We start from the raw sequence: 27,182 nt of genomic DNA, 5'->3' as shown, positions 1-27,182 counted from the left end.
AAATAATACCAAAACTTTTTGGCAAGGAGAGAGTGCTGAGGAGCAATCAATGCAACAAAAAGAATAGGTTGGAGTTTGTTTATTCTTTTTCTCTAAGAAGACCAGATCTGGAGCATGATAAAGACAGAAACATTTGAAACTTTAAACCAACCTAATAGCACAACATCCCTCAAGCAAAGCTTGATGTTTTCACAAGGGTATGAGAAGCTTTTATGGCTATAGCTTCTTCAGGAAAGAAGGTGAACATTAGTGCTGAATGGTACCCTGTAAGTAAATGTCAAAGCAATAGAAAGGGGGCAGGCAGGCCCCTGCATGCAGTGGTCATTCATCGGTTTTAGGGATTGGGAATGTCTGGCCTGTGCACTATATGAGACCAGCAAAATCATATGATCTGACCCTGCCAAAGCATTAAGGGTGAGTTAATTAAATATTTGTCCAAATATAGCAGGGTATTTTTTAAATTAATAATTTTCTATGGCCCAAGAATCCTATATATTAAAAGCCTAATATGCTAGGCTTTTACTATATAGGATTCTATATAATAAATTGTCCAGTCGGCCATTCAACCAATCAAAGCATAATATGCTAATGATATGCTAAGGTCACTCAACCGCTAATTATGATGTACACTGACCACCAGAAGGCAGGTGACCTGTTGACCAGTCACTATGACATGCACTGACCACTAGTCAGGGTGCAGACACTCCGACAGGTAGGTTAGCTTGCTGCTGGGTCAGGCCGATTGGGACTGAGTGAGATGGACCAGACATACCATGAAGCCCTCCCATAGTCCCTCCCCAGCTGGCCAATCTCCCGCATCCCTTCCTGGCCCCAATCGTGCACCAGGGGGTCCCTTGGCCTGGCCTGCGCCCTCTCGCGATCTGGGCTGAGGGACACCCCCAACCCCAAATGCATGAATTTCTAGTGACATTATAAATATCCAAATAGCCCTTGGCAGAAAAAAGATTTCCTGCCCATTTAATTCACCAAACATTAATTGTCCTCTTTGTGTTGTGTATTGTATTGGGCATGAGGCTGCTGCAGTCACTAATATTATTTCTCCCTAACTAATGCCTCCAAGTCTAGGTATATAAATAATAAAATGTAACTTTTGCAGTAATAGTGGCTCAATGGGCTAGAGTATGTGGGAGCAAAGAATAGAGCACTAAGGAAGTCAGGACCCTAAGTGAAGTCTTTTTCAAGCCTTGTGACTACATCACCTATCACCACACTTGGCACTGAAGGGTAATCAGTTGTTAGATTCTGTTGTTTGGAACACTCTTATGATTGGTGGCTTTATGAAGAATGAGTAGGATTTTTGACCTGTGAAGTTTAATAATTAACACACTGCTAAAATATTAAAAATGCAGCTGATATTTGAATGTTTACTATGCACCAAATGCTAAGTGCATAGTAAGCATTTAATACTTACGGCATCCTACCATTCTAGTGTTGTTATCAACCCCATCTCATGAATGAGTGGACGGAAACAGAGAGGTTAAGTAACAAGTGGGGATATGAAACCATGTTCTTCATAAAGAATTTAGAGAGATAAATGTTTGTATATATAAACTAGTTCTTATAAAGAGAGTTGAGTATAAGGAACCATTTTAAGGTACTCTTGTTCTTCTATTTACTATTGTCTCAGTGCTCTACAATATTGACAGCACCTCACTGGCTGTCCTATAGCTTGTCTCCCAAGTACATGGGAATCCCAGTGAGGTGCGAATCTAAAGCAAAAGATTCCTGGGATGACAAGCCTGTGTCATCCTCACTACAGATTAATTACATTTTCTGGAATGACTTCTTGACTGTATTTGCCACTGAGCATTCCCCTCCACTCTGTTCCACAAGCATCCCCCAGGCCATTCTGCTAAGAAGGCTGCCCTGACCCCATGCCCATAAGCCAAGTGCCTACCAACCTGGCAGCCCAGAAATAGTCCAGGCAGAAGGCAGGTGCCTGCAGCTTCAGGAATGAACAGCAGATTGCTTGTCTGCTGGGGATTGCAAGGCTGAGCTTGCCCAGAAAGGCAAAAATTCCAGGGTTATGGAACAGGGTGAGCTCAGAAACCAGAGAAATGTCTTCAAGCCTGCTCTAGGAATCAAATAGATGGCTGAGGAGAATCTGTCTGTTTCTTGTTTTCTTTTCATACTGTTGGGTTGTGGTCAACTTTAAAAATGCTCCCTTTTTCTAAAGCAGGTGAATTAATTTCCTAGAATAGTGTTCAGCAAACTCATTAGTCCGCAGAACCAAATATCAACAGCACAATGATTGAAATTTCTTTTGAGACCCAAAGTTTTTAAACTTCAACTATATAGGTGGGTACATTGTTATTAACTTAATTAGGGTACTCCTAAGCTGGGCTTTGCTAAAAATGTAATGGGCCAAAGAGCCGCATGTGGCTCGCAAACTCCAGTTTGCCAACCACTGCCCTAGAACAAATAGCATTTATGCCATTATAGTCATCCTTATCCACAGTTTCAGAATTGTTTCTATTCTTGCTGCTATTGTTGAATTGAGTTCTTCCATCAATCTGCTTTGTTTGGACTTATTTGTAGGTTTATCTATTTCTCCCACAAAATCTTGAGCTCCATGAAGACTGGCTCTAAGTATTGATCATCTCTTGCATTTAGCACAAACCCAATCACCTAACACAGACCTTAGCACATAGGAGACATTCATTAAACACTTGCAAAAGTGCTGTATAATTGATAACTTATTTTCTTGTGGAACAAAATATTAACCCAAGGGAATTGAATTGTTTTCTATTAGTTGATAAAGAAGCCATATGCTAATCTAAAGAATGTTCCTTGTACAATTTGAAAAATCTCCCAACTCTTTGCCAGATTAATATCTTTTAGTATTAGGAAAATTAAATTGCTTAAAGTATATTGACAACTTAAAAATCCCAATGAAAGAGGATAAAGAAACATGAGTTGTCATGGATGTTTGTGGAACTTTTAAATCTAAAAAAGAATATTAAGACCAATCAAAACCCCTTATTTTACAAATAAAGAAATCAGGGCCCAGAGAGGGTAGCTCCCAAGGACACAGTATTCTGCCAAGTAGAGGGAATAGTGTCTCAAGGTCTTGTGGTAAAGGTAGGAGGTCCCAGAGACCAGAATGGAATTTTTTATGTGACAGGGGATATATAACCAAGGGAAGCAGAAGCAACATGACTATAGGAAGGTCCTCACCATAATTATTACAGAGCCAAAGGTCAGAACTGTTGAAATGGCAGCAAATATCAGGTCTAAGGGATGAGTAGGCTCTAAAATAAATTAAAAATCAGGACACTGGGAATCAATAAATCATGTAATCAAGATCGTAGATATTAGCATCAGACATGCTTATTTTGAATCCCAGGGCTGCTATATCTAGCTGCATGATCTCCAGCAAGCTGCTTATTGTCCCCTAAGCTTTCCCTTTCTCAGCCATAAAATTCTGCTAATATTAGCAGCTATCTGAACTTGTAGGTTTGAATGATTATATAAACACATGCGAAAGTTCTTAGCACACAATTATGAGTCAGCTGAGGTCCTTGACATTAAGATTCTTATATTCTAGTAAGGAAAAACACTAAGTAAAGAAATAAGCACAAAATTCAGTTAAGTACTATAGCTTGATATAAAATATGTATTTTATAAAAAATTACTTGGAAAGTTTCCAACTTAGATAGGTTAGTCATAACAGACTTTGCCAATTCAGCCGATAAGAGGTGGTGAAAATAATTCAAACTGTAGTAGGACAAATATAGAATAAGAATTGAAAAATGTCAAATTAGACCAAGCTTTTAAAATTGGGGTGACAAAGTACAACTGAGAGATAGGACAGCAACTTGTTTGAAAGGAAGAATAATTAAGGAAAAGAGTTTTAGAATGGTCTCTTTTCTTTAACAATAAGAGATACCTGACTGAATTTAAACTTAAGAGAAATTTAAGAAATGAGAGGGGGGAAAAAAAACATTAAAAGTGAAGTACATTGAAATGCTTTAGAAAGCCTTGAAAAATCTATATGGCTTCAGTTCTAAAGGATTCTTCTGTAAATTTTTTCATATTTTCCTTAACAGAAAACTAATCAAATAATGATGATATATAAAAAATCCATAGAAAATGATATATTAAGAACCTCATTGGTCAAATCATTTATACAATGTATGTTTGTTATAAGACCTTTTTTTTATTAAGATACTTTAGGTTATATAAGAATTTCTGAAAATATATTTTTAAAAAATCTGCTTATAGGATTGGCAAAGCAGAGAACAGAGAAAACCAAGGATGTATGATACAAATGTTATTCCTATCCTGGAGTTAATAAGGCCCAAGATAACTGTTGTTAAGTACGAAATGTCACAATAATCTAGAAATAACAATGTGGATGAGAACCTGATGGAATCTCTGGAAAGACAGATTATTAAACTCAAAAATGTCAAAATGGTGGCAATGAAAAGGGTTTTTTGTAGCCATCTTATAAAAAGCAATCCATCAGGAGAAAGATACCTTTAGATTGATCAAAGGGGGGAGGGGAGTGTATTTTTTTTAAAGTACTTTTCCCTCAAGAAAAGCACCAGCAAAACCTCATTAATCTCAGAGAGAAAAAGACAAGCAGAACCAGTTTCAAGATTCACATTATGGGCCTAGTGTCAGTTGGCACAGCTTGGAGTTCGGTGGCAGAATTCTTAGCTCCCTCCCAGAGGCACCTAATCTTTGCCAGAAACAGGGCAGGAACTTTTGTTTGTTTCACTAAACAGGGCAGGAACCCCTAAATAGGGGTGTAGGTGCAAATGTTTCCTCCCATTTCCTAGCAGCTGATATGTCTTCTTTATATACAAACAAAACAAAAGCCCTAGCCTGCTTGGCTCAGTGGATAGTGTGTCAACCTGTGGACTGAAGGGTCTCAGGTTCAATTCTGGTCAAGGACATATGCCTGTGTTGTGGGCTCAATCCCCAGTAAGGGCATGCAAGGAGGCAGCAGATCAATGATTCTCATCATTGATGTTTCTATCTCTCTCTCCCTCTCCCTTTCTCTCTGAAATCAATGAAAATATATTATTTATATATATATATATATATATACATATATATATATATATATATATATATATATATATAAGGTCTGTGATCTGAGAAATTTTCTGCCTCTCCCTCACTAGCAGCCAATGAACAGCCTGCACAGCCCAGCACACAAATGCACATGCCCTTCACCTTCACACCTGGCAGGCCCACATGTCTTCTCTTTTGCCTGCCATTCTTTTCCACGGGTTTTCAGTCAAGTCCAATGGGAAAGGGTGGGGAAAGGGTTGTGTATTCTCACTGTGTCTTAGATTCCTAGGAATTCTAAACAGTTCCATAGCCCACAGGTAGCTTAATTCATTTGCTAACACTAGTTTCCTTGTAATCCAGTTGTATGGCTTTTACTCTTTCCTTTCATATTCTGCCAAAGTTGAAACAGGTCACCTGTCCTGGCTTCCCTCAACATGTCTTGCCACCCATTAGAATCTGTTTGCCTCATTTCCCTGTGACTCTAGTTCTCTGATGAGGCAAAAAATGTGATTTTCAAACTGCATTTTTTTTTCTTCTTACTGTTAGATTGGAATGACAATCTCTGCCTCTTAAGCAGAAGCAGACTGATTGCTGACAAGTATTAATTTTCTCCTCTCTTCTCAGTCAAAAAGTGAAGGCAATACCAGTGTCTGTGATAAGTGTCAAGATGGAAGTAATCAAGCAAAATCCTTGGGGCAAAGAATAGGGAGTGAGGAATGGATCCTAAGAGCAACTGATGAAGCTAAGACATGAGAGTGTGATCAGATGCTGATTCAGGGCTGCTGTAAGAGGAACCGCTCAGTAGGAGTGGTGCTAACGTAGGAATCAAAGTTCATGAGTTAGTATTAGCACTCAGAATAATTCCCATGGTGCATTGTTATTATTATATTATGGGATTCACATGGAAGACTGTGTTTCCCCTCTTAGGCAGTCTATGAGCCCATGTGGCAGCAGAACAAAGAAGAAAAATGAAAATACCACTGAATAGTAATATTTTACTTGTATTCTGATCTTTGGCATCTGCAACTGACACATATGGTTCAAAACTAATATTCATAGGTTATGTCATCAGGATGCAATATGAGTAAGAAAGCCAGTGATCAAAGTCTGCACTTACAGGTATTGAACACTCAAAATTTTGCTAGTGCAATTTAGGTATGTAGGTGTGTTGTTGTTTTTTAATTTAATTTTTCTTTTAGGTAATTTCAATCAATCCATTTAAAAATATGCCTTTTGGCATTTATTACCCATTTATAAAGATTCGCTTTAATTTTTAAATTTCACTTCCAAATTTCTTAGTAACAATTAAGAACTTTCTATCCAACAATTTATTTATACACTCCCCTCATGCTGAACATTTATATACTTTTTCAAATTTGGCTATTTTGTAGGATATGTATAATTTTTCGTTTAAATTTAAAAGCAGATGTATGCTTCTGTTATTGGGAAACTTACAGGTATGTTTGGTACAATTTGAGTATGTGAATATATGTTTCATGTGTAAAATTTGTGAAATCTAAATACAATTACTGGATGAGTTTTTCTTAATTTTATATCTAAATTTTTTCTTATCTTTGTAAAATATTAACCTATCACCAATTAGCCAAAAAATAAAAAAAACACTTAATTTTTATAGTTTATTATAAAAAATCAATAAGAATGTGTGTGTGTGTGTTTTCTGATAATCAGGATTCTATGAGAGAAAATAGAAATAATGTCATTCATTTTAATGGCGAGAATTTAATACAGTAATAGGTTAAATAGATTAGCGAAATAAAGAGTGAAAAAGGAAACTGAAAGAATGCCGGTGCTGAGCAGTAGACCCTGAGCAATAGATGAATGGATTACTCTGACACAATGTTTGCTGTGAAAGAGAGGGCTAAGGGACTTCCTGGCTAAAGGAACCACACAGCCTCAATTGCCTGTGTCCTTAGTTTTTTAATGTAGCAGTAGTTTAAGATAGAGTTTATCTTTTAGATGCAATCAGTAAGATAAGTAATATTGGGAGCACACATTTATCTGCAGTGTCCTTTAAGCAAGGACACACAAAGATTAAGCATGAAAATTCCAGTAAACACTTGGGGGTCTGCACAGACTTGTTTGGAAAGGTCAAGGAATAATTAGGGACATTGCCTTTGGCACACCTCTGAGTTGGAATTCCGATAAACAGGGTGAGTGGCCTTCTGCACACTTCCCTTTTCTCAGATTGTTCTCCTTACAAATTCTCCAACCAAGTCTCATGCTTACCCACAAAAGAACAAAGGGATATGATCTGGAGGAAGCAGTGCCATCCTTAGGGCTGGAGAAAGATAAGGCAATGATTCTAAGTACTGGAATCTAGTGGCTTTTGGAGGACCTTCCCAGAACTGGACTCAGACTTCTGATGAGGAAACATTGTTCAGTTACTGTTGATATCTCATGGCACTACTTGTTATTAAAAGAGGGTGCTCATGGAGCAGAAACTCCAACCTCTGAGTAGAGCTTTAGTGAGCTGATATTGATACTGCAGGAATTTAGCAATTTCTTACAGAACTAGATCTCAGACTTCTGAGGGAGGATTATAGCCCAACTCATGTTGAAATTTCTTAAAGGAAGGGATGCTGGTTCTGGGAATGCTTTTAAAAAAGCTGGAGATTGGATTCTATGAGTCTTCTTAGGATAAAGAGCAGTTGCTAAAATAAACAAGAAGAAACACACCCTTCATTCTACTCATCTATTGGCAGTGTCTGTCAGGGATCTAGCTAGCACAGGAGTCTCAGCCCCAGTATTGCAATGTGAGGTAGAGTGCAATATCTTTGGGGCTGAAAAAACACTGACTAACAACTAGCAGAGTCCACCCTCCAGCCATTTAGAATCAATACACACACAACTTCCTACACGTGGTTAAATTTCCTATTAAAGAAATGCCATGCTTACCTTTTCTTCCCTTTACAAAGATTCTCACATATCACCAAAAAGCAATAACTAAAGCCCCTAAAGCCATTATATTAATTTCTAATTAATCCTCACAACATCCCTCTTTGAGAGATGTTACATAATTCTCCAATGCTGTCACAGTCCATATTGGATATTCTGTACTAAAAACAAAATTGTAAAATTAAGTATTATTGATTATTCGTATATGAAAGAACAAGAAGAAAGGAGACATGAAAGAAGTTAACATACCAAAATATGTCTATATACATAACCAGACACAAATTAACTAGTGTTAAAATTATGCTTAGAATAGACAGGGAAGAACATAAGCATGGCTGCTGCAGACCTCATTTCCATAACATATTATAATGCCCTGGTTGTTTTTTATCATGTTTTCTCCTAGCTACACCATGTTCTGTTTGCCCTCAGCCAGTGTCTCTGCTAGCCAAACTTTTTTAGCAAGTGAATGATCCTAAATTCGATGCCTAGAGGATCTGATTTCTAAGCTATTTACCTTTTCTTTAGTTACTACATATAGTCTTCCATTATATATTACTGTTTAACACAGAAGTGCTAAAACTCCCCAGAGGATGCTCTGAATTTCATACTTAGACTTCCCTATACTATTGTGTATCAACACTTCAAATAACTCTCTATATAAAAGCCTAATATGCAAAGTGTCCCCTCAGGAGTTTGACCATCTGGGAGTTCAATTGCTCACTATAACATGTGCTGACCACGAGGGGGCATCACGGAACGAAGGAAGGCCCCAGCCTGTAGCCAGCAGCTGCTAGGGACCCTACCCATGCATAATTTTCGAGCACTGGGCCTCTGGTACCTTGACAATCAGGATCTATCACTTCTCCCAGCGTAGTATCCCTCTTTCTTATACACATGTTCAGTGGCATTCAGTACCTAAAATGTCCTTCAACTGAACTTCAAATTCAATGTAATATTACTATGTATCCTTGTAGAAGTAGTCCTACTTGGAAGAAAAAAAAAGAAGAAAAAAAACACCATAAAAAGCAAACAATTTCAAAGTTTTAATGACTGGGGAAAATTTGTATGTGGGTTGTAGGATGTAATTGTGAAAGGAACCATTCCCACCTCCACTTGTATTTCTAGCACCTTCAGAGAATGCACATGGGAGAATACTTGTCACTAATTCAAAGCATTTACTGCCTTTGTAGCATATACTGCCTTTGTCAGACATGACTCAACTCTTCAGGATGTTTTCAACCAACCGGTACCCCAGATGAATCTTGAATGGCCAATTCTTTCTTTTATTAGGCCAGTTGCTTTTAGGTAACGGATTGCATGGTAAAGCTAAATTCCATATGAAATAGCACAATGTTGCGATGCTTTTGCTGTGGGATGCATTCTGCAGTTAGAAGCAAAGTTCAGTAAAATTTGTGATAATAAAGAAACATTCCATGGGTCCGTGGTGATGCTGGCAGAAGCCTTATCTACAGAGGAAGCAAATCCATATGCAGATATGCATCTATTCTGGTAAAAGCAATTACTGTGTGCTTTCTGATGATAGGAGTCCAATATAATCAATGAATCAGGTGAGTGAATTATTCCCTGCTCCAAGGAATGGTGCGTCATCAGCACCTCACAGCTGGTCTCCAGTATTAGCATATTTGGCACTGTAGAATGGTTGTAGCGAGGTCAGCCTTTGTGAGAAGGAGAGCTATATTGTTGAGCCTATGCCTAGCCTCCTCTGTCACCATGGCTACTTCTTACCTGGGTTTATTGATTAAAACTGTTGCAACTTGAGAAAAAGGCTGAGTGAAATCAACAGAACTTATCAACTTATCCACCTTAGAGGCCCAGTGAATAAAATTTGTGCACAGGGAAAGGATTCCCTCAGCCTGGCCCAAGCTGGGACCCCCTGGGGATGCACTGTAGGATTGGGCCTGAACGGACAGTTGAACATCCCTCTCATAATCTGGGACTGACCGCTTTCTCCTAACCACTCACCTACCTGCCTGCCTGACTCATCACTCCTAACCACTCACCTGTCTGCCTGCCACCTCGCCCCTAACCACCTCTGCCTTGGCCCCCACCATCGTGGCTTTATCTGGAAGGACGTCCTAAGGTCTTTTGGGTGTCTGGTCTAATTAGCATATTATATTTTTATTTTATAGATGGGAGGGAGGGTGCATTTGGATCTATAAGATAATAGCTTCATAACTATAATATATTCTAAATATAAACTTTCATTATTCTATAACATCTATTTTCTCCTCAAATATGAATTCCCTCAGATATCCCTCCCTTGAAAATTCTTTCTATGGAGAAAGTCAAGTAAAATATTTTTCGAGGTATCCTTCACTCTCTCAAGACTGACAGAGCCTCGGCATTTTGATATATCATGATTAATTGTAAAGTTCCTTCGTATTTGTATGTACAGTTCTCTAAATGCAGAGGAAGGTGGTGAAGATCCTTTGAGGAGAGAATGAAAAGTAGATACCCTAACTGAAGTCACTGAAAGTGGAAGGCAAAAGTACACTCAACTATCCCCCAGCTGGAGAGAATCAAGAATTCCTAAATGGAATCCTGGGGGATGTGCTTCTATGCCAGGGGACCATTGTGCAAACTGTTATCTCTTCCTTGAAATTCTGTATGAGGTTGTCCCTCCCTCTCCATCCACCAACTGAGCCTCTAGCAACTCTTCAAGCTCCAGCCCAATGTTACTTCCTTTTCCTTCTCATCAGTCAGAGCTGATCACATCATTCTTTTTATTGTCTTTTACTTATCTTCACTGTAGTGTCTATTAAAACTGCTTATTTGTGTATCTGTATTCCTCTCCAGACTGTGGGTGCTTTTAAGTGCAGGAACGCTATTTCTAAAGTCCTTAGGTGCAAGACTCATGGCAGTCACTCCGAGATATTTGCTGGATTTTGTGTGGGGAATTTGAGTTTGGGGATTAACAAACACTGACACCAATTTCAGATAGAAAATGTGCCAAATTCAAGGCTTCAATGCAAAGGATGTCCAGTTACCACACACTAGCTGCTGGTCTCAAGAGGGGGAAAATGCAAGTATGGTTGCCATGTAGTTCCAGCCCCTCAGCATTCATTCAGTTTTCTGCCACTTGGTTATGGAGTGGAATGTGTTTCTATAGTTCCCGTTTTTCTGGATGTGTTCCTCATTTCATGAATTTTACTATAATCACTTGGTAAAATAGGAAATAAGTGATGACAACGTGGAGCATGTTAGAAATCTCAAAGTCCTCACTATCATAGACCCTTAAAGTTTAGTTTAGATTGACTCTTCCTGAGATGGTCTGTGCTTGCTCCTTGGACTGTCTATGCCAGTGGTTCTCAACCTTTCTAATGCCACGACCCTTTAATACAGTTCCTCATGTTTTGGTGACCCCCGACCATAAAATTATTTTCGTTGCTAGTTCATAACTATAATTTTGCTACTGTTATGAATCATAATGTAAATATCTGTGTTTTCTGATGGTCTTAGGCACCCCTGCTAGCGGCTCTCAACCTGTGGGTTGTGACAACATGAGGAACTGTATTAAAGGGTCACGGTATTAGAAAGGTTGAGAACCACTGGTCTATCCTCTGTTATTCATTGTTTGCTTCATGGGCTTCACTCGTTTCTCGCCTTTCTAGACATTATTTCTTAGCATGGAAGATAGGGATGCTTCTCTTTGCAGCAATTCCCTCCCCATAGTGGAGGGAAATACAGTACAAACAGAATAACAAAGTTCTTTTCCTGAAGTGGCAGTTTATATTTTTGACTACAGAGTGGGTGACACTCAGATCACTGACCTTTGTAAGAAATGCACTTGTCAAATGTTCAAACTGGCACTGAGGGTTAGAGGAACAGAAAGGCAAAAGACTTGGAAATATTGATAGGTGAAGATTTGGATACAAAAAAAAAAAATGTAGGTAGGTGGTTATATAGCTACTATTTTAGAGAAAAACACACAGAATAAGATGTTTTTCAGGCCTTGGTCTATCTTTTCATGGGCTCCTTCCTTCCGGTAGTCAGAATCATTTGATGTGATTACTAGTACTAGTAAGATGTCAGTTTGTCAATCCAGATGAGTCTGCTTTCTGAAAGCTGTTTTGTTTTTTTAGGTAAGACTTGAACACATATTTTTTCACATCTAAATTTAAAAAAAAAAAAAAACTAGCATTATTTCTCCATAACTTATTTGTGTATTTGTGTTCCTTAAGTTTTTATAATTGTACATCATAAATATCCCTAGGTATCATGGATGTTTGCTGTTTATTAAAAAGAAGCATTTGAGCTCATGCTAAATTTTCCTTCTGCCAGATGGCACCCCTTGTGTTGAAACATTTGTGACCTTCTTTGCTTAATTGTTTTATTTACAGATATTACTTTTGTTTTTTTTTCCTACACTTTTAGTATAGGCCCTAGGTACTTAGCTACCAATGTGTTAGTCCCTTTTTTCCCATCTCTCCAATACAAACTCCATCCTGAACACTTCCCTATAAATATTTCTACGCACTTTTTTTTCCCCCACATCATTAACTTTCTCAAATGGCAACAGTGACTCTCCTTACATATGGAGTAATGCCAAATGCCTTGGGCTGACACCCATGTATTTTTGCTCTTTTGTTCCTGTCTGCTCACATTTCTCCATATAATTAAATGAACTGAGCAACGTTATGTAAACTCCTACTTTTTATTTGTTTGTTTCTTTTTCGTGTGTCTTAATGTGAATACTATTGCCAGGCGATATTTCACTAAAGCTAAGAACAAGTCCTGTAATTAAACGGCCTAGTTTTGAATCCTGATTCTGCTACTTGCCACTTCCTAGCTGTGTAGCCATGGGAAGTTTTTTTTATCCTCTTTTTCTTTGGTTTTCCCTTGTGTAAAAATAGGGATAACAATAGAATATATCTCATAGGATTGTTTGATGAGATGAGAAATACTTAGAATAGTACCTGACATATAGTTGGTATGCTAACTCTCACTACTGCTACTAATTACTCTGGCAGTATTGTTTGAAAAAGAGTATGAGCTGTACCTAGTAAGTGGGAATTACTACTAAATTCACTAGCTCTTTTTATATTATTTTATGAGAGCCTCAGAAGCATATATTTTTATTGGTTTCAGAGAGGGAGGGGGAGAGGGTAACAGAGAGGGAGAGGGAGAGGGTGAGGGATGAGAGAGAATCACTGATTGGCTGCCTCCTGCAGACTGACACTAGGGAGCAAGTCCACAGCCCATGCATGTTGTCCTGACTGGGAATTGAACTGTGACCTCCTGGTTCACAGGTTGACATTCAATCACTGAGCCACAGCAGCCAGGCACTCAGAAGTATTTTCTAATGAAAAAATTTATATTAAATGAAGAAAATGTTTGGAAGGAAGGGGGCAGCCTAACCTTTTAGGGAAAGTAATAGTTGTCTACTTATACATTAGTTGCCTTATTACTTTTAGTCTAATGATACACTGTGATCTCCAATAGATGGAACTAATAAATTTTGATCAATTATTATTTAATGTAGACCTTCAATAAATGGAATGTATTTTAACTTATTAATATATAATATAATCCTATATAATAAAAAAACTAATATGCAAATTGACCAAAGAGCAGAATGACCTGTCGCAATGCCATGCATTGACCACCAGGGGGCAGATGCTCAATGCAGGAGCTATCCCCTGATGATCAGTGTTTTCCCAGAAGGAGAGTGTCGCTCAGCCAAAAACCAAGCTCATGGCTGGCTAGCGCAGCAGTGATGGTGGAAGCCTCTCCTGCCTCTGTGGCAGCTCTACAGATGACTGACTGTACTGCAAGAGGGTGCAGTCCGGGCTGAGGGTCCACTCCTCCAAGTGCATAAATTTTGTGCACTGGGCCTCTGGTATAATATAACATACATATCCACTATAATTATATTTCTAAAATTCAAATCCAATTATAGTCACTTTATCTAAAGTAACTACGTAGGTAGCAAATTAACTCTTGGGATCAAGTCCAAACTATCTATCCCAGTTGGTATACAGGTCTTTCACAATATGACCCTTCTCAACTATTCAGTCTCACTTCCTAATGATCCTGCACTTCTTATACTTCATTCTGACCCACCAAAAGCACTTTCATTTTTCAATTGCATTAGTGTCTAGGCTCCCTGTGGGTCTGTGTTTTAAATGGAATATTTCTCCATAATCTATCTACACTCCATGTTTAAATACATCTCTGCTGTGAAGCTTTCCTTCACTTTGACCATCAGCTGTTCCTGCTGTAATTCCATGACTTTAGGAGTGTCATTTACATAAACCACCTTGAAATGTATGTATCTCTTTATCACATAATAGGATGAGATCCATGAGGTCAGGGATCCATGCTTCGCCATCCATGGAGCTTGATAGGTGGTTAATATAAGACAGATATATATAATGAATAAATAAATGGACAATTTAGTGACAGGGGATAGGTAAGCTGCATTATTGCCATGTCATAGGTAAGAGCACTGAGGACTTGAAGGTCAATCAGTAATATCTATTCAGAGTTCAATGAATAGTCTGTTCCCTACATACATCCAACCTCCTCTGGGAGGATGGCCCTCTGTGATACCTTTTCACTGATGCATTCTTACTCGCTTTGTTCCTGGGAGTGCAGCCTGGCTCATTTGATTTGAGTGCAATTTCTGCTTAGTGCAGTGGTTCTCAATCAAGGTTGCCCATTATAATCACATGGGGAGCACTGTGGCTTGCTTTTAATGTGCTAACAAAACAGTTCATAGTAGGGTGCCTTGCTGCTTAATGACACCCATAAGTGTTGATGGGAAAAGGAAAAGGGACTCTCTGAAATGGCCTTTTTTCCTTAGACTTGTAGTTCTTTGGTACTTTTTGGTTCATTGTCGCTGACATTTTGGTTATTACACTAAATTCCCTCAAGTTTCATCATTAGCTTAAGTGATTCTAATCTGGTTTTCACTCCTTTACCTATTCCCTAAAGACTAGTTTGCCCTTTCCACAACTAAACTAATACGTTTTCGAGTATATATTTGAAATTATACTCAATTGAGGTTGGGCCCAGTTGAATTTCTTAGCTGCATAATAGGCTTTTCATTTGCAACTAGTCAGCCCTGACAATCTATGCTCTTAAAGTGTCCAATTTCTTTTAAAAACTTCCAAATACTTCTTAAATGAGTTCTAGCATTAGCCAGAAGCATGAACAAAAAGGATCCATTGGCACATTGTTATTTCAAACTCAGAGGGAGGTTCTAAATATTTCCAGTCTTCTCAGCACAGCAGGTCATGAATCTATTCAATGGTTGCTCTTTTGGCCTCCAAATTCAGCTGTTGGCTCATTTAATTATTCATTCATTTAAAATGATTACTTCACTCCTTTCTTAAAATCCTCCACTGGCTCTTCATAGATTACCAACTAATATTACTTCTTACCTTTCATAATGTGTAGAAAGGCCTACACTGTCTTGGTTTAGCCACATGTACCCATGTACATTCCAACTGTACCCCTTCTGAACTACTTGCGAGGCCCTGATGAAAACCTCTTTATGCTTGTGCTTTAGTCTCCCTACACTGCCTTTCCCCTTCTATTACTCAGACTTCTGCTATTCAGTTTTCAAAACTAAGGTTCCAGTGTCTTCTAAGATGGGGCATCTTACTTGACAGTCCCTGTATTGGTTAATATTATGTGTTAATGTGTCTAGGCATGGCACCAAGCCATTAGGTCAAACATTATTGTGTTTCTTTTTCTTTGTGACTTTCTCTCTCTTTCCCTCCCTCCCTCCTTCGCTCCCTTCCTCCTTTCCTCCCTTCTATCTCCCTCCATCTTGACTCTGTTTTTCTGAAAAATTCTGACTAATACACCACCCATTCACCACTCAGATACTATCTACTCTTTCTCTGTTCCCCTTTTTCTGCCTACTTGTTTCCACTCTCTCTTTAGTTGTATTTGCTAGGCTCCTGCACACCCTTTCCTGATCTTTTTGTTTTGTATTCATCTCTGTTCCCTGAGTATAAACTATGAGTCCTTAGAATGAGCAAAGTAACATTTTTGGTAATTACTGTGTAATTAACACACAAAGAGCTTGCATTTCAAGATAAGGAACTGTTTGACATTGAAATTGGGACTCAAAAGAACTGTTGGCCCAGAAACTCACTACAGACTGATTTATTTGCCTCTCAGCATAACCATTGTGGCTTGTCTCATTTGTGGTTCTTATAAGTGTATTTCTTGTATCACATGATCTCACTCATCTAGGGGAAATAATGAACAACATAAACTGATGAACCAAAACAGACCAGGAGACAGGGTAAGCATTGATCAGACTGTCAAAACTCAGAGGGAAACACACAGAAGGCAAGTGCATTTCCTATAATTAGCAACATACCACTCAATTCCAGTCTTGGGTATGCTACTAACTACCTGTGATGTTTAGGTTAGAATTATTTACTCTGTAAAATGAGGGTTTTGGAAGGAAAGGAAACACAAATTACTATCTTTCAGGAAGTAGGCCAAGCAATTTATGAATATTCCTTCATTTTATCTTTAAGTGTTATTATTCTCCTTTTTACTTTATTTCATTTTGGTTCTCATAACTATGTTAAAATAAATAGTCCCATCCCCATTCTACAGGAGATTTTTTTTAAATTGAGAGGCTTTGAAGGTGTTCTCTAAGTTTAAATGAAGATACTTATTGTCATTTATTAATTAAAATTTGGTTCAACAGATAAATGTTTCAAAACTAGGGCTATAGGAATGAAACAAATAATGGAAAAGAAGTGAAAAGATAGGAATCCACTCAGTATGTTTTGAGTAATTAGAATTTTGTGGGCATCCCTAGGTATAGTTTTCATTTTTTAAAAATATATTTTATTGATTTTGTACAGAGAGGAAGGGAGAGAGATACAGAGTTAGAAACATCGATGAGAGAGTCATCGATCAGCTGCCTCTTGCACACCCCCTACTGGGGACGTGCCCGCAACCAAGGTACATGCCCTTGACCGGAATCGAACCCGGGACCCTTCTGTCCCCAAGCCGACGCTCTATCCATTGAACCAAACTGGTTCCGGCAGTTTTCAAAGACAATGTGATTATTGCTTCATCTACCTTGGCTTTTCAGAAAGATGACATCTGAGAAAAATAATCTCATATTTTCTTATATTTTTTATTGTCTTCCTGCTCTCATAGCTTCACTTATTTACCACAGACTGATAGGGCCTCAATTTATATTTCCAGAGTAAATCTTGCTTTGAAATCCAGACCCAAATATCCAACTGCCCACCTGACATCACCACTGGAATTTTTCAAGCACAGCATGTTAACACGCAGGATGTTAACACCCCTTTCGTGCCATATTTCTCCAGTGAGCTACATCTTTGAAAATAAAAATATATATATATATTTTTTTACAACATAAGCCAGAAAACATGGAGTCTTCTGGGGCATCTCCTCCTTCAGCTACACTGCTTAGATAGCCACACATCATCTCTTTTCCTAAACATAGTATTCTCACTGGTTTCCTCATGTCATGCACATCACCTATTAGTGCCCATCAGCTCTTCTCTACAAAGCAATCTGTGTAATCTTTGAAAAATTATGGTCTGTGCCCTAGTTGGTTGGGCTCAGTGGATAGAGAGCTGGCCTGTGACTGAAGGGTTCCGGATTTGATTCTGGTCAAGGGCACGTGCCTGAGTTGCAGATTTAATCCCCAGTGGGGGATGTGCAGAAGGTAGCTCTGATCAATGATTCTCTCTCATCATTGATGTTTCTATCTCCTTCTTCCTTTCTCTCTGAAATCAATAAAAATATATATATTTTTTAAAAATTATGATCTGTTTATGTTAATACCCACCTCTCCAGATACAAACAGTGGCTTCCTACTACTCTTGGAAAAACTACAAATATTTTTCACCTGGCATCTGCTACTCTTCATGATTTGGGTCCTATTATTTCTGTAGCCTTATTTTGAATGATTCTCTCCTTACTCTCCATCGACATAAATGACCATATTATGTACCTCTCATCAAAAACTCTTTGCAAAACATATTCTAGTCTTCTGGAACACCTCTACCATTTCTCTAAATACTCATGTTTCAAATCTTGATTTAAGATACCATCAAAGATTTTCCTAGAGTCTGGAGACTAAATGAGGTCTCCCTAGTTTAAATGAATCTTTGGTAAGAGGATATTTCCCCCCCAAAATGGCAGTGTGATTATCCAAGTTAAACATTAGTATTCCAAAGTGAGCTACTTTAGACATGGTTCAATGAAATTAACCGATGATGAGAACCACCAATGAAGAATTTAATCAAGATTAATACCTTCATTTTAAAAGGTTGATAAGGTGGGTGAGCACATTAATGATTTCATCCATTAAACCTTTTGGTGCTAAGAATTGATGTCCTTGTCTTATCTAGGCAAAGAATTTTTTATTTCTTGGCAGAAGCAAGATTTATAAATTGAACTATAGTAGTCATTTTTCTCAATTGACAAAAGGCACAATTTTTGCCTTGAGCCCTTGTCTATTAGCTCATTGTATATTGGGCTGTTCCTAAATCAGTCAGTTTAATAGGGGTGGGGGAAAGATTAATTATCAGAAAACCTCCTTCCCATTAAAAAATAGATTTATTACCACTTGAATACCAGTAAACATTGATTAAATGCTGTTTAGTACAAATAAAATGCCTTGTAAAACATTATCTATAGTATAATTATTTTTGTTAAATATATATATATATATAATGTTATAGTTTTAAAACTAGATATAACAAAATATGGACCAATTAAATGTAATTTTTTGTTCTCTTTTTTGCTTGTTTATATTTCTTTGAACTATATATAGGATGGAGCAAAAGTAGGTTTATAGCTGTTTATATGAAAAATAATAGTTAATAAATAATATTACAAGACTAACCTCTGTGTTTCATATACTCACAGCTATAAACCTACTTTTGCCCAACCCTGTATAATGAATAAATAACACTTGGGAATAGAACAATATAGAAGTTAAAACAAAAAGCCTAATTCATAACATTTTAGGACTTGAACAGAATTGGGGGTTTATTTGTTAAGCCAGTTTCTAATTACTGGAGGTAATGTAGGCACACATACAACAACTAATCTTCTTGAATCCTCTCCTTTCACATTTCTGTATAGCAAAATAATGATTCTTAAACATCCAGCTCATATATACATGGCTTTCACATTTCTGTTATAGCATGTTTCATGCCTCTCACCAATTAGAAGGTTCTCCAGTATAACATTAGTCATGAGGAGGAGAAAGAAGGGGGTTGGGATGATGACGGTTCCTGCTCATCAGTTGTCAAGCACTCAGTCACGTATCCCAGGTTATTTTAATTAATACTCAGAATACCTTCATGTCATAAATATTATTCTGATTTTGGATATGCAGAAAAGGAAAGTCAAACAGGTTAAGTAATTTTACAAGTTTCCTTTGTCACAACCAACAAAAGTCAGGTTTTTACAGTTTCATGTTTCTCCAAAACTTGACATATGGTAGGTACTCAGTCAACATATTTAATAATTGAGCAATTTAGGGAGCAATCAATATTTTCAGTGTCTATCTGTGGCCTGCTGGTACCTCAGTTAATTCACAATTAAAAATCAACTTTGACCAGAGTTAGCATTTAAGTCCAGATTCCTTATGCAAATATAAGTGTTTCCATCACAGAAAAATGATCACCACTCTTGCTGTCTGGCCTCCTTCTTCCTTTCTTTATTGTCTTTCAAAATGTTCAAAATGTGTGTGGGGTGTTTTTGAAAAATTTTTAAATTCCTGTTTCAAAGCATCACCTTCTTAAAAGACTCCACCCTGTGATCATGCACTAGCCTTTTATCTCCTACTTTAGACTAAGTAAAAACAGCTTACTTATTTTTCACTTTCATAAAAACCATCACTTCAAATAATCCCTTCGGAAATTGATAGGACAAATATTATTACTTTGATTTTAAGGATGAGAAGGTTAAGTCTCCATGAGTTTCAGTGATTTGCTTCAAGTCACACCACAGAGCTATGACTCTTATGAGTTGTGTGACTCTAGATCTAGTGTTCATCCTTCCGTGGTACATAGCCTGATAATCCAAAGGCATTCTCCTTGTCACACTACTAATGACCCACTGTAAATCCTGCTAGAGCTTCAGCTTCTACTTCATTCTCACTGGACCTTTGTGGTCTCTTAATATTTTGGCTATTGCTCCGGAGTTTTTAATTGAATGCAGGTATAACTAACTTCCCTGGTTTAAACAGGAAAAGACTTTGCTGAGAGGATACTGGATAGGCCAAGAAATCATGGAGAAGCAGGTTCAAAAGCAGGTGGGAATAAGGGAGGAGGGCAGCAGCCAAGTCATCTGCTAAAATGATACCAGAGATCAAAGGGTACTGCTGGACAGTAAGTAACTTTCCTGGTAGCTCTGGCCTTGCTGACCCTAAAACCTGGATGTTGTTATTGCAATGGCCATTGACCACTACTCAACTGTTTTTCAAAAGTCCTTGTTTCTTTTTGTCAGTATGTGTTGTTTTAAAGTCTTGGATGGATATATCTTATTGGCTGATTATTGATCATGTGGTTAAACTCTATTTTGGAAAGAGTTGGGAAATTAAGTAAGTACTTTTAGCCTCTCATGGGAGATGAGCTTTTTCTCCTCCAAGATTCATTAAGCATATACATCACCAAGCATAACAAGAAGGTTGAAATAATGAAAGGTCCCCACTGTGACAAAAAAAAGACCAATAATTAATAATTCCATTATAAATTTCAATTTAGTTTTGTACATACTTTCTTTGGGCTAACTTTTTTTGACACGGGAACATATTTAATTTATAACTATGACTCAATTGTCACTCAACCAATAATTACCCTTGTTCTGCAGCATTCTGAAGGATCTAAACTTGTCATGTAAGTCATTTATCCTCTAAAAAAATTCCTGTTTCAAAGTTTTCTCTAATATTTCTTTCAAACAAATGCATTTCATCAGGGCCTGACAGCATGAACTGGTGCTTTGCAGAGTACTTTCAAAAAATGAAAAATATCTTTGGCATCTTTCCATGTCTTGGGATTTTAAGATATGTCTTATTATTTTACTTTAAGAAATCCAAATATTTCCTTTATAAATGATATGTTTATGAGTCTGAATAATCCTTTCCTCTGCAGTATTTTTGAGCAGTGGCTCCGAAGGTACCGTCCTCTTCAAGAAGTTTATCCAGCAACCAACGCACCCATTGGACATAACCGGGAGTCCTACATGGTTCCTTTTATACCCCTCTACAGAAATGGTGATTTCTTTATTTCATCCAGAGACCTGGGCTATGACTATAGCTACCTACAAGATTCTGGTAAAGTTTAATTTCTTTCACATAAATTGCTGAATAAAGTGTGACCGATTTCTTTTGCAAGAATACAAAACCTTATGCTTGTACAATGTTATCACCAACTACTTTAAATTGGATAAGTGCATTGCAGCCCCAAACTTATTACCAATGTATTATTACATGAACCAAGTCCCAAGAATTTTTCAACTCATATTCATTCTGCTTAATGTGCATTTCATACATGAAAGCCATGGAAAGAGACTAAAATTAAAATCAGTGGGGAAAATGGGCTTGAAATATGACTAGCTGCTTACTGTTATGTGATTTCAAGTCCATGAATCTGTTTTTAACCTGAAATACTGGGATCAGAATATCTCATACAATTGTTTTGATTAAGGAGCCTACTGCATGGAGCAATTTTGAAATCATCTTTGGGAAATTCCTGCTGAGTTACCTAGAAAAAACCTGGACATTTTATTGTTTAATTCCAAATCCTAAATAATAAATATGTAATATGCAAATTGACCATCACTCCAACACATAAGATGGCCACCCCATTGTGGTCAAAGATGGTCACCCCCATGTGGACACAAGATGGCCACCATAAGATGGCCAGCCTTGGAACACAGTTGTGGGCAATCAAGCCAGCAGGGGAGGGCAGTTAGGGGTGACAAGGCAAGCAGAGGAGGGAAGTTGGGGGCAACCAGGCCTGCAGGGGAGGACAGTTGAGGAGGACCCAGGCCTGCAGTGAAGGGCAGTTGTTGGGGGACACCCAGGCCTGTAGGGGAGGGGAGTTGGGAGAGACCAAGACTGCAGTTGGGGGGACTCCAGGCCTGCAGGGGAGGGCAGTTGGGGGCAACCAGGCTTGAAGGGGAGGACAGTTGAGGGGGACCCAGGCCTACAGTGGAGGGCAGTTGGGGGGACCAAAACTGCAGGGGAGGGCAGTCAGGGGTGACCAGGCCAGCAGGGGAGGATAGTTAGGGGTGACTATGTCAGCAGGGGAGTGGTTAGGGGGTGATGAGGCAGAAGCGGTTAGAGGCAATTGGGCAGGCAGGCAAGCAATTGGGATCCAGCAGTCCTCAGTGGGATTGGGCTAAATGGGCAGTTGGACATCCCTCAAGGGGTCCCAGATTGGAGAAGGTTTCAACAGGGCTAAGGGACACACATACATACCCACATGCATGAATTTAAAAAAATATATATATTTTATTGATTTTTTACAGAGAGGAAGGGAGAGAGCTAGAGAGCTAGAAACATCGATGAGAGAGAAACATCAACCAGCTGCCTCTTGCACACCCGCTACCGGGGATGTGCCCACAACCAATGTACATGCCCTTGCCCGGAATCGAACCTGGGACCTTTCAGTCCGCAGTCCAACTCTCTACCACTGAGCCAAACCAGCTTCGGCCCCCCATGTATGAATTTTATGCACCAGGCCTCTAATAATAATAATAATAATATGCTATGATTAAGATAGAGATATAAAACTCTAGAATTGTAATTAGATCTGGGTTTTAAATACTCTTTTTTAGTAGATCAATATCAGTAATTCCTTGATAATGAACAGATAGTAATATCTCCCTCACTCGAGAGCTTGCTACATGCAGATTCCATACATGCATTAACCAACCTTATATTAGGTAAGTATCATTATTACTAGAAAGAGGTGAGGATACTAATATGAAGAGAATTTAAGTTACTTTCCCAATATTAAACACCAATATGTGGAGGAGTCTGATATCAACTCTGTACAATACAATGCTTCCACTTTAAGAAGGTCAGCATTCAAAAGCTGTAAAACAGCATGGGGTTTGTGGGCAAGAGGTATTCAGCAAGCACTGACATCTTATTATATTTATTTATAATTTGTGAAAACATAAATGGATAACTAAAATGAACAAATGAATGACTTTTATCAACTTCTTACCTCTTGAGCTAGACTTTAGGGACATAATGACTGACCTAGTTCCAGACCTCAAAGAACTCTAAAATAAATGTGAAAGTCAGACAATTGTGTAAGAAAGCATGAAACACAGGCTGTGTTAAGTGTAGTAAAAGAGTCATAACCTTCACAGAGAAGAAAACAAGGACTACTGAGTATTTCCATCTAGTAAGACAAGACAAGGCCTTGAAGGAATAACAGGAAGGTTGTAGATAAAAAGGGGCAGGGAATACTTTAAACTAAAAGGAAGCAAGAAAAATAAAGGTGGAAAGTGACATCATATGTATTGAGTGCTAAATTCCCTTATTTGAGGAGTATGTATTATGGGAATTTACACTGAGGAGCTAAATGTAGTTATTCCACAGTTATTCCACTAACAAATAGTGCTTTTTATGTTCCAAAAACTCCTCTAGGTGGCTGTGTTTATTATTTCCTTTAATATTCATAACCACCCTATGAAGTAGGTACTGTTATTTTTTTTTTCCTTTTCAAGGTGGAAAACAGAGGCTTAAAGAATATAAACAACTTGTCCTAGGGCCATCCAGTATGTGGCATAGCAGAACCACACTTTAGGGCCAACAAAAGAATGTGCATGTTATCCTTTTTCCTCTCCTTCGGGGAACCACTAGTTGAACAGATATGAGTTCAACTGACCTATTTTGGTGTATCTGAATATCATAGCCAATGGAAGGCAGGCTGAAATGGCTGGCAGAGAAGATCAGATTTTTGAAAGCCTTAAGAGAACAGGGGATTTTACAAACTGTGGAGGTGTGGTGAGGGGGGTAGGTAAAAAAGAAGGGCATATATTGAGTTCCCTTTCTTGTATAAATACCCATAGTACATAATGAGAGCAGCATATTGATAATGGCTTTCCAAAGAGTCACCACTTAGGATTTTATGATTTCCATTTTTTAACACGCCAGACTCTTTTATTGACTCATGTTTTTCAATATGCTCTTCTCTCTGGCTAAATTCTGATGCTATTTATTCATCTGCCAAACTCTCGGGTATCAAATCATTTATATATATGATTTAACATGGCTATATATATATATATATATATATATATATATATATATATAGCCATGTTTATTCATTCTTTTATTAGAGTTCCTAAGGATAAATCTTTCCCTTCTCGACCTTGGCTGGGAGCCCTACAATATCAGAATTGATATCTTGAAAGCTTTTTCTAAGTACTAACTGGTATCTGGTATTGAATGAAATCAATGAATTAGTTTGAGTGTAAGTGATGTTTATCATAAAGGGTGGTATCTCTTAACCAATATAAGTAAAGCTTGTAAGAAAAATGTCATCCCTCTTAATACCCAGTTCATTTTTAGATATGTATTTTTATTACACTAGGTTTGTTTTTTTCTTAGTGGTTTTATTGATTAATTAATCCTTTCTGCATACATATGTTCAATAACTACCTTGAAAAAGATATAGTCTTAGATACTGTTGATACAGTGTCAAATAACACAGCCTCTATCTGTACAGTGCTTACATCCTAATGGAAGAGAAAGGCCTTAGACAACTACTTACCTAATGACTCATTTAGAGATGTCCCATTTCTAGAGATCAACGAAGCGACCTTTCAGAGGATATCAGTATGAGAGGAAGAATTAATTATTTGATAAAGGGCTCCTCTCAATTGTGGATTTTGGCCATAATGTTAGAATACCGGAAGCCTTAATAAATTTTAAACAGATCATGGGTCTGTTTACAAAAGATCACTGTTCCTGCAGCATATGGAAAGTTTGTAGCAATAGCAAAGCATATTTAGGGAGGCCAGGAAAACACTATTATAATGTCCACGGGGAGATGAAGGCAGTTTGGCTTGCAGTGGTGTTGGTAGGAAAAGAAGCAGAAAGCACTGAAGAATTTGATATTATTTTGAAAAGAAAATGTACATAACTTGAAAAAAGGATTTTTACACGAGCTGAGAAGGAGCGAGATGCTATAGTTGCCTCTAAGTTTTCTGAGCTGTGAAACTAATTAATGGTAGATATCATTCACTGAGATAGTAACAATAGGAGCAGGGCCAAACACAGAAGGATCCTCATGGTTGCTTTTCTTACATAGTGAAATGGAGTGATATGAGATAGCAGGGAAAGTAAATTGCTATGTCGTTTCTATTGTTTGGTAGGCGAGTAAGTTGAGACTAGAAAGATAAAGTGACTGATGTTAAGTCACAAAGCTTGTAAGTAACAAATATTATATTCCAAACCAATTATCTCTCCATTATTCCATGGAAGAGAAGGTTCTCCTTAACCCACCCATGTCTTTCACACACATGTTCCACCTCATGGCTCCTCCCCTCACGTCCAAATGGGTACCTTTTACTGAAAGGCAACCAAACCCATTGGAGGAGTAAAGGAAGAGGAGACTCAAGTCACAGTAAGGGCTCAACTGTATCTAACATTTATTTCTAGTTAAATTTTTTAAAATAAAAGGAAATCATATTTACTATATAGCCTCTATTTACTCTGCATTTTGTCAGATATCTTCAATGCACTATATATTAAAGTGACTAATAGCAACATATGTTAAGACTTTGCAGTCCCATTTTCAAAATAATTTTAAAATATATTAAAAATTGATAAAGTTTTCACATTTTAAAAAATTTTCTTTTACCTTTGTTTGCTTTCATTGTTTAAATTACTATAATTCCAACTTACACATTTTTAAAAATAATTTACCTTATGTGTGCCATTTGCAAGTGATTGTCCCTTCCTGATGAGAAGAAACACTAAGTTGCAATATTGTTCAAATTATGCTTAATTAGTTCTAAGGCGTTTTAGAGGTGTCTTAGTGACAGAGGGCAAAAGGACAGTGCCTGGGAGAAGAAAGCTAGCAGAAGTGGACAGGGTTCTAGCCCTTTAGCCCCACTTACACGGAAGGAGCTGCACTTTTATCTTCTGTGAATGAATACCGGGCTTAATTAGTTTTTAATAAATTCCTCTGATTAAAAAACAATATCCTTTTTATTTTTTCTGAGGCTTACTAAGTTTATGGTTAACAGTGAGACTCTCATTTTAAATTTTACTTCATGTTGCTACCCATTCTTTCTAAGATTAGTTTATTAAACAAAAATTCCTTTTCTCCTTGGTCTGTGGATCTCATTTCTACTTCATATAAGTCTTACATATAATTGTAACTCCAGAGTATGTGAAGATACTTCTCCGTCTTTGTTGTAGTAGGCATATAATTAACTTTTTAAAATAATTAGAACTTTTTGAAATTCAAAAGGCAGAAACTCCATTGGAGTCTCTGCATAATTTACAGATTATATATTATCTATATCCTCTACAACATTCCAACAAGGTGATATTATTGTTTTCTTATTTTCCTGATAAAGACACTAAGGCATAGGACTATTAGGTATAACCTCCCTAAGCTCTTACAGCTGGGAAGTAGCAGGGCTGACTTTCAAACTCAAACATCTGGCTCCAAAGTATTATGCAAGGATGACAAGGATGATGATAATGACTATGATGATGATGATGATGATGATGATGACCACAGCAGTTGTAAAACCTTGAATGTCTTTCTATTTCAGATCCAGACTTTTTTCAAGATTACATTATGCCCTACTTAGAACAAGCGAGGAGGATCTGGCCATGGCTCATTGGGGCAGCTCTAGTGGGGTCTGTCCTCACTGCTATGCTGGGAGGGCTCATTGGCCTGCTGTGTCGTCGTCGAAAGAGAAAGCAGCCCTCTGAAGAACAGCAGCCACTCCTCATGGAAAAGGAGGATTACCACAGCGTGTTGTACCAGAGCCATTTATAAAAGGCTTAGACACTAGAGCAGGGCCAAAAACCCAGACCTCACGCTGACTCAAACACTGTTCAAGTCCCCAGGGCACGTCCTAACAGAAATCCTTGATATTTGTCTGTGAAGACCATTATCTGAATTGTAATCTAATACAAAGTGCACCCTTCTTCTATCTCAGAACACATTCGTGGTGGCCTTGCTGGTTTT

The 27,182-nt window shown here is 37.8% G+C and overlaps 1 protein-coding gene across 1 annotated transcript in view; it reads left to right on the top strand.

Annotated features, from left to right (window-relative positions):
* The window catches only part of TYR (tyrosinase), a gene marked incomplete at its 3' end in the record, with an annotated part of 64,462 nt that extends 37,472 nt beyond the window's left edge, over positions 1 to 26,990 (top strand). The window contains exons 4-5 of the mRNA XM_084894649.1: positions 21,102 to 21,283; positions 26,761 to 26,990. Of these exons, the coding sequence (XP_084750775.1) occupies positions 21,102 to 21,283; positions 26,761 to 26,990 (412 nt within the window). The remainder of the gene's footprint in view (positions 1 to 21,101; positions 21,284 to 26,760) is intronic.
* Between the last annotated feature and the right edge of the window lie 192 nt (positions 26,991 to 27,182).

The sequence above is a fragment of the Pipistrellus hanaki genome (assembly GCF_964339955.1).
Source record: "Pipistrellus hanaki genome assembly, chromosome: 9".
NCBI lineage: Eukaryota > Metazoa > Chordata > Mammalia > Chiroptera > Vespertilionidae > Pipistrellus > Pipistrellus hanaki.
This window is presented reverse-complemented; position numbering and strand designations above follow the sequence as displayed.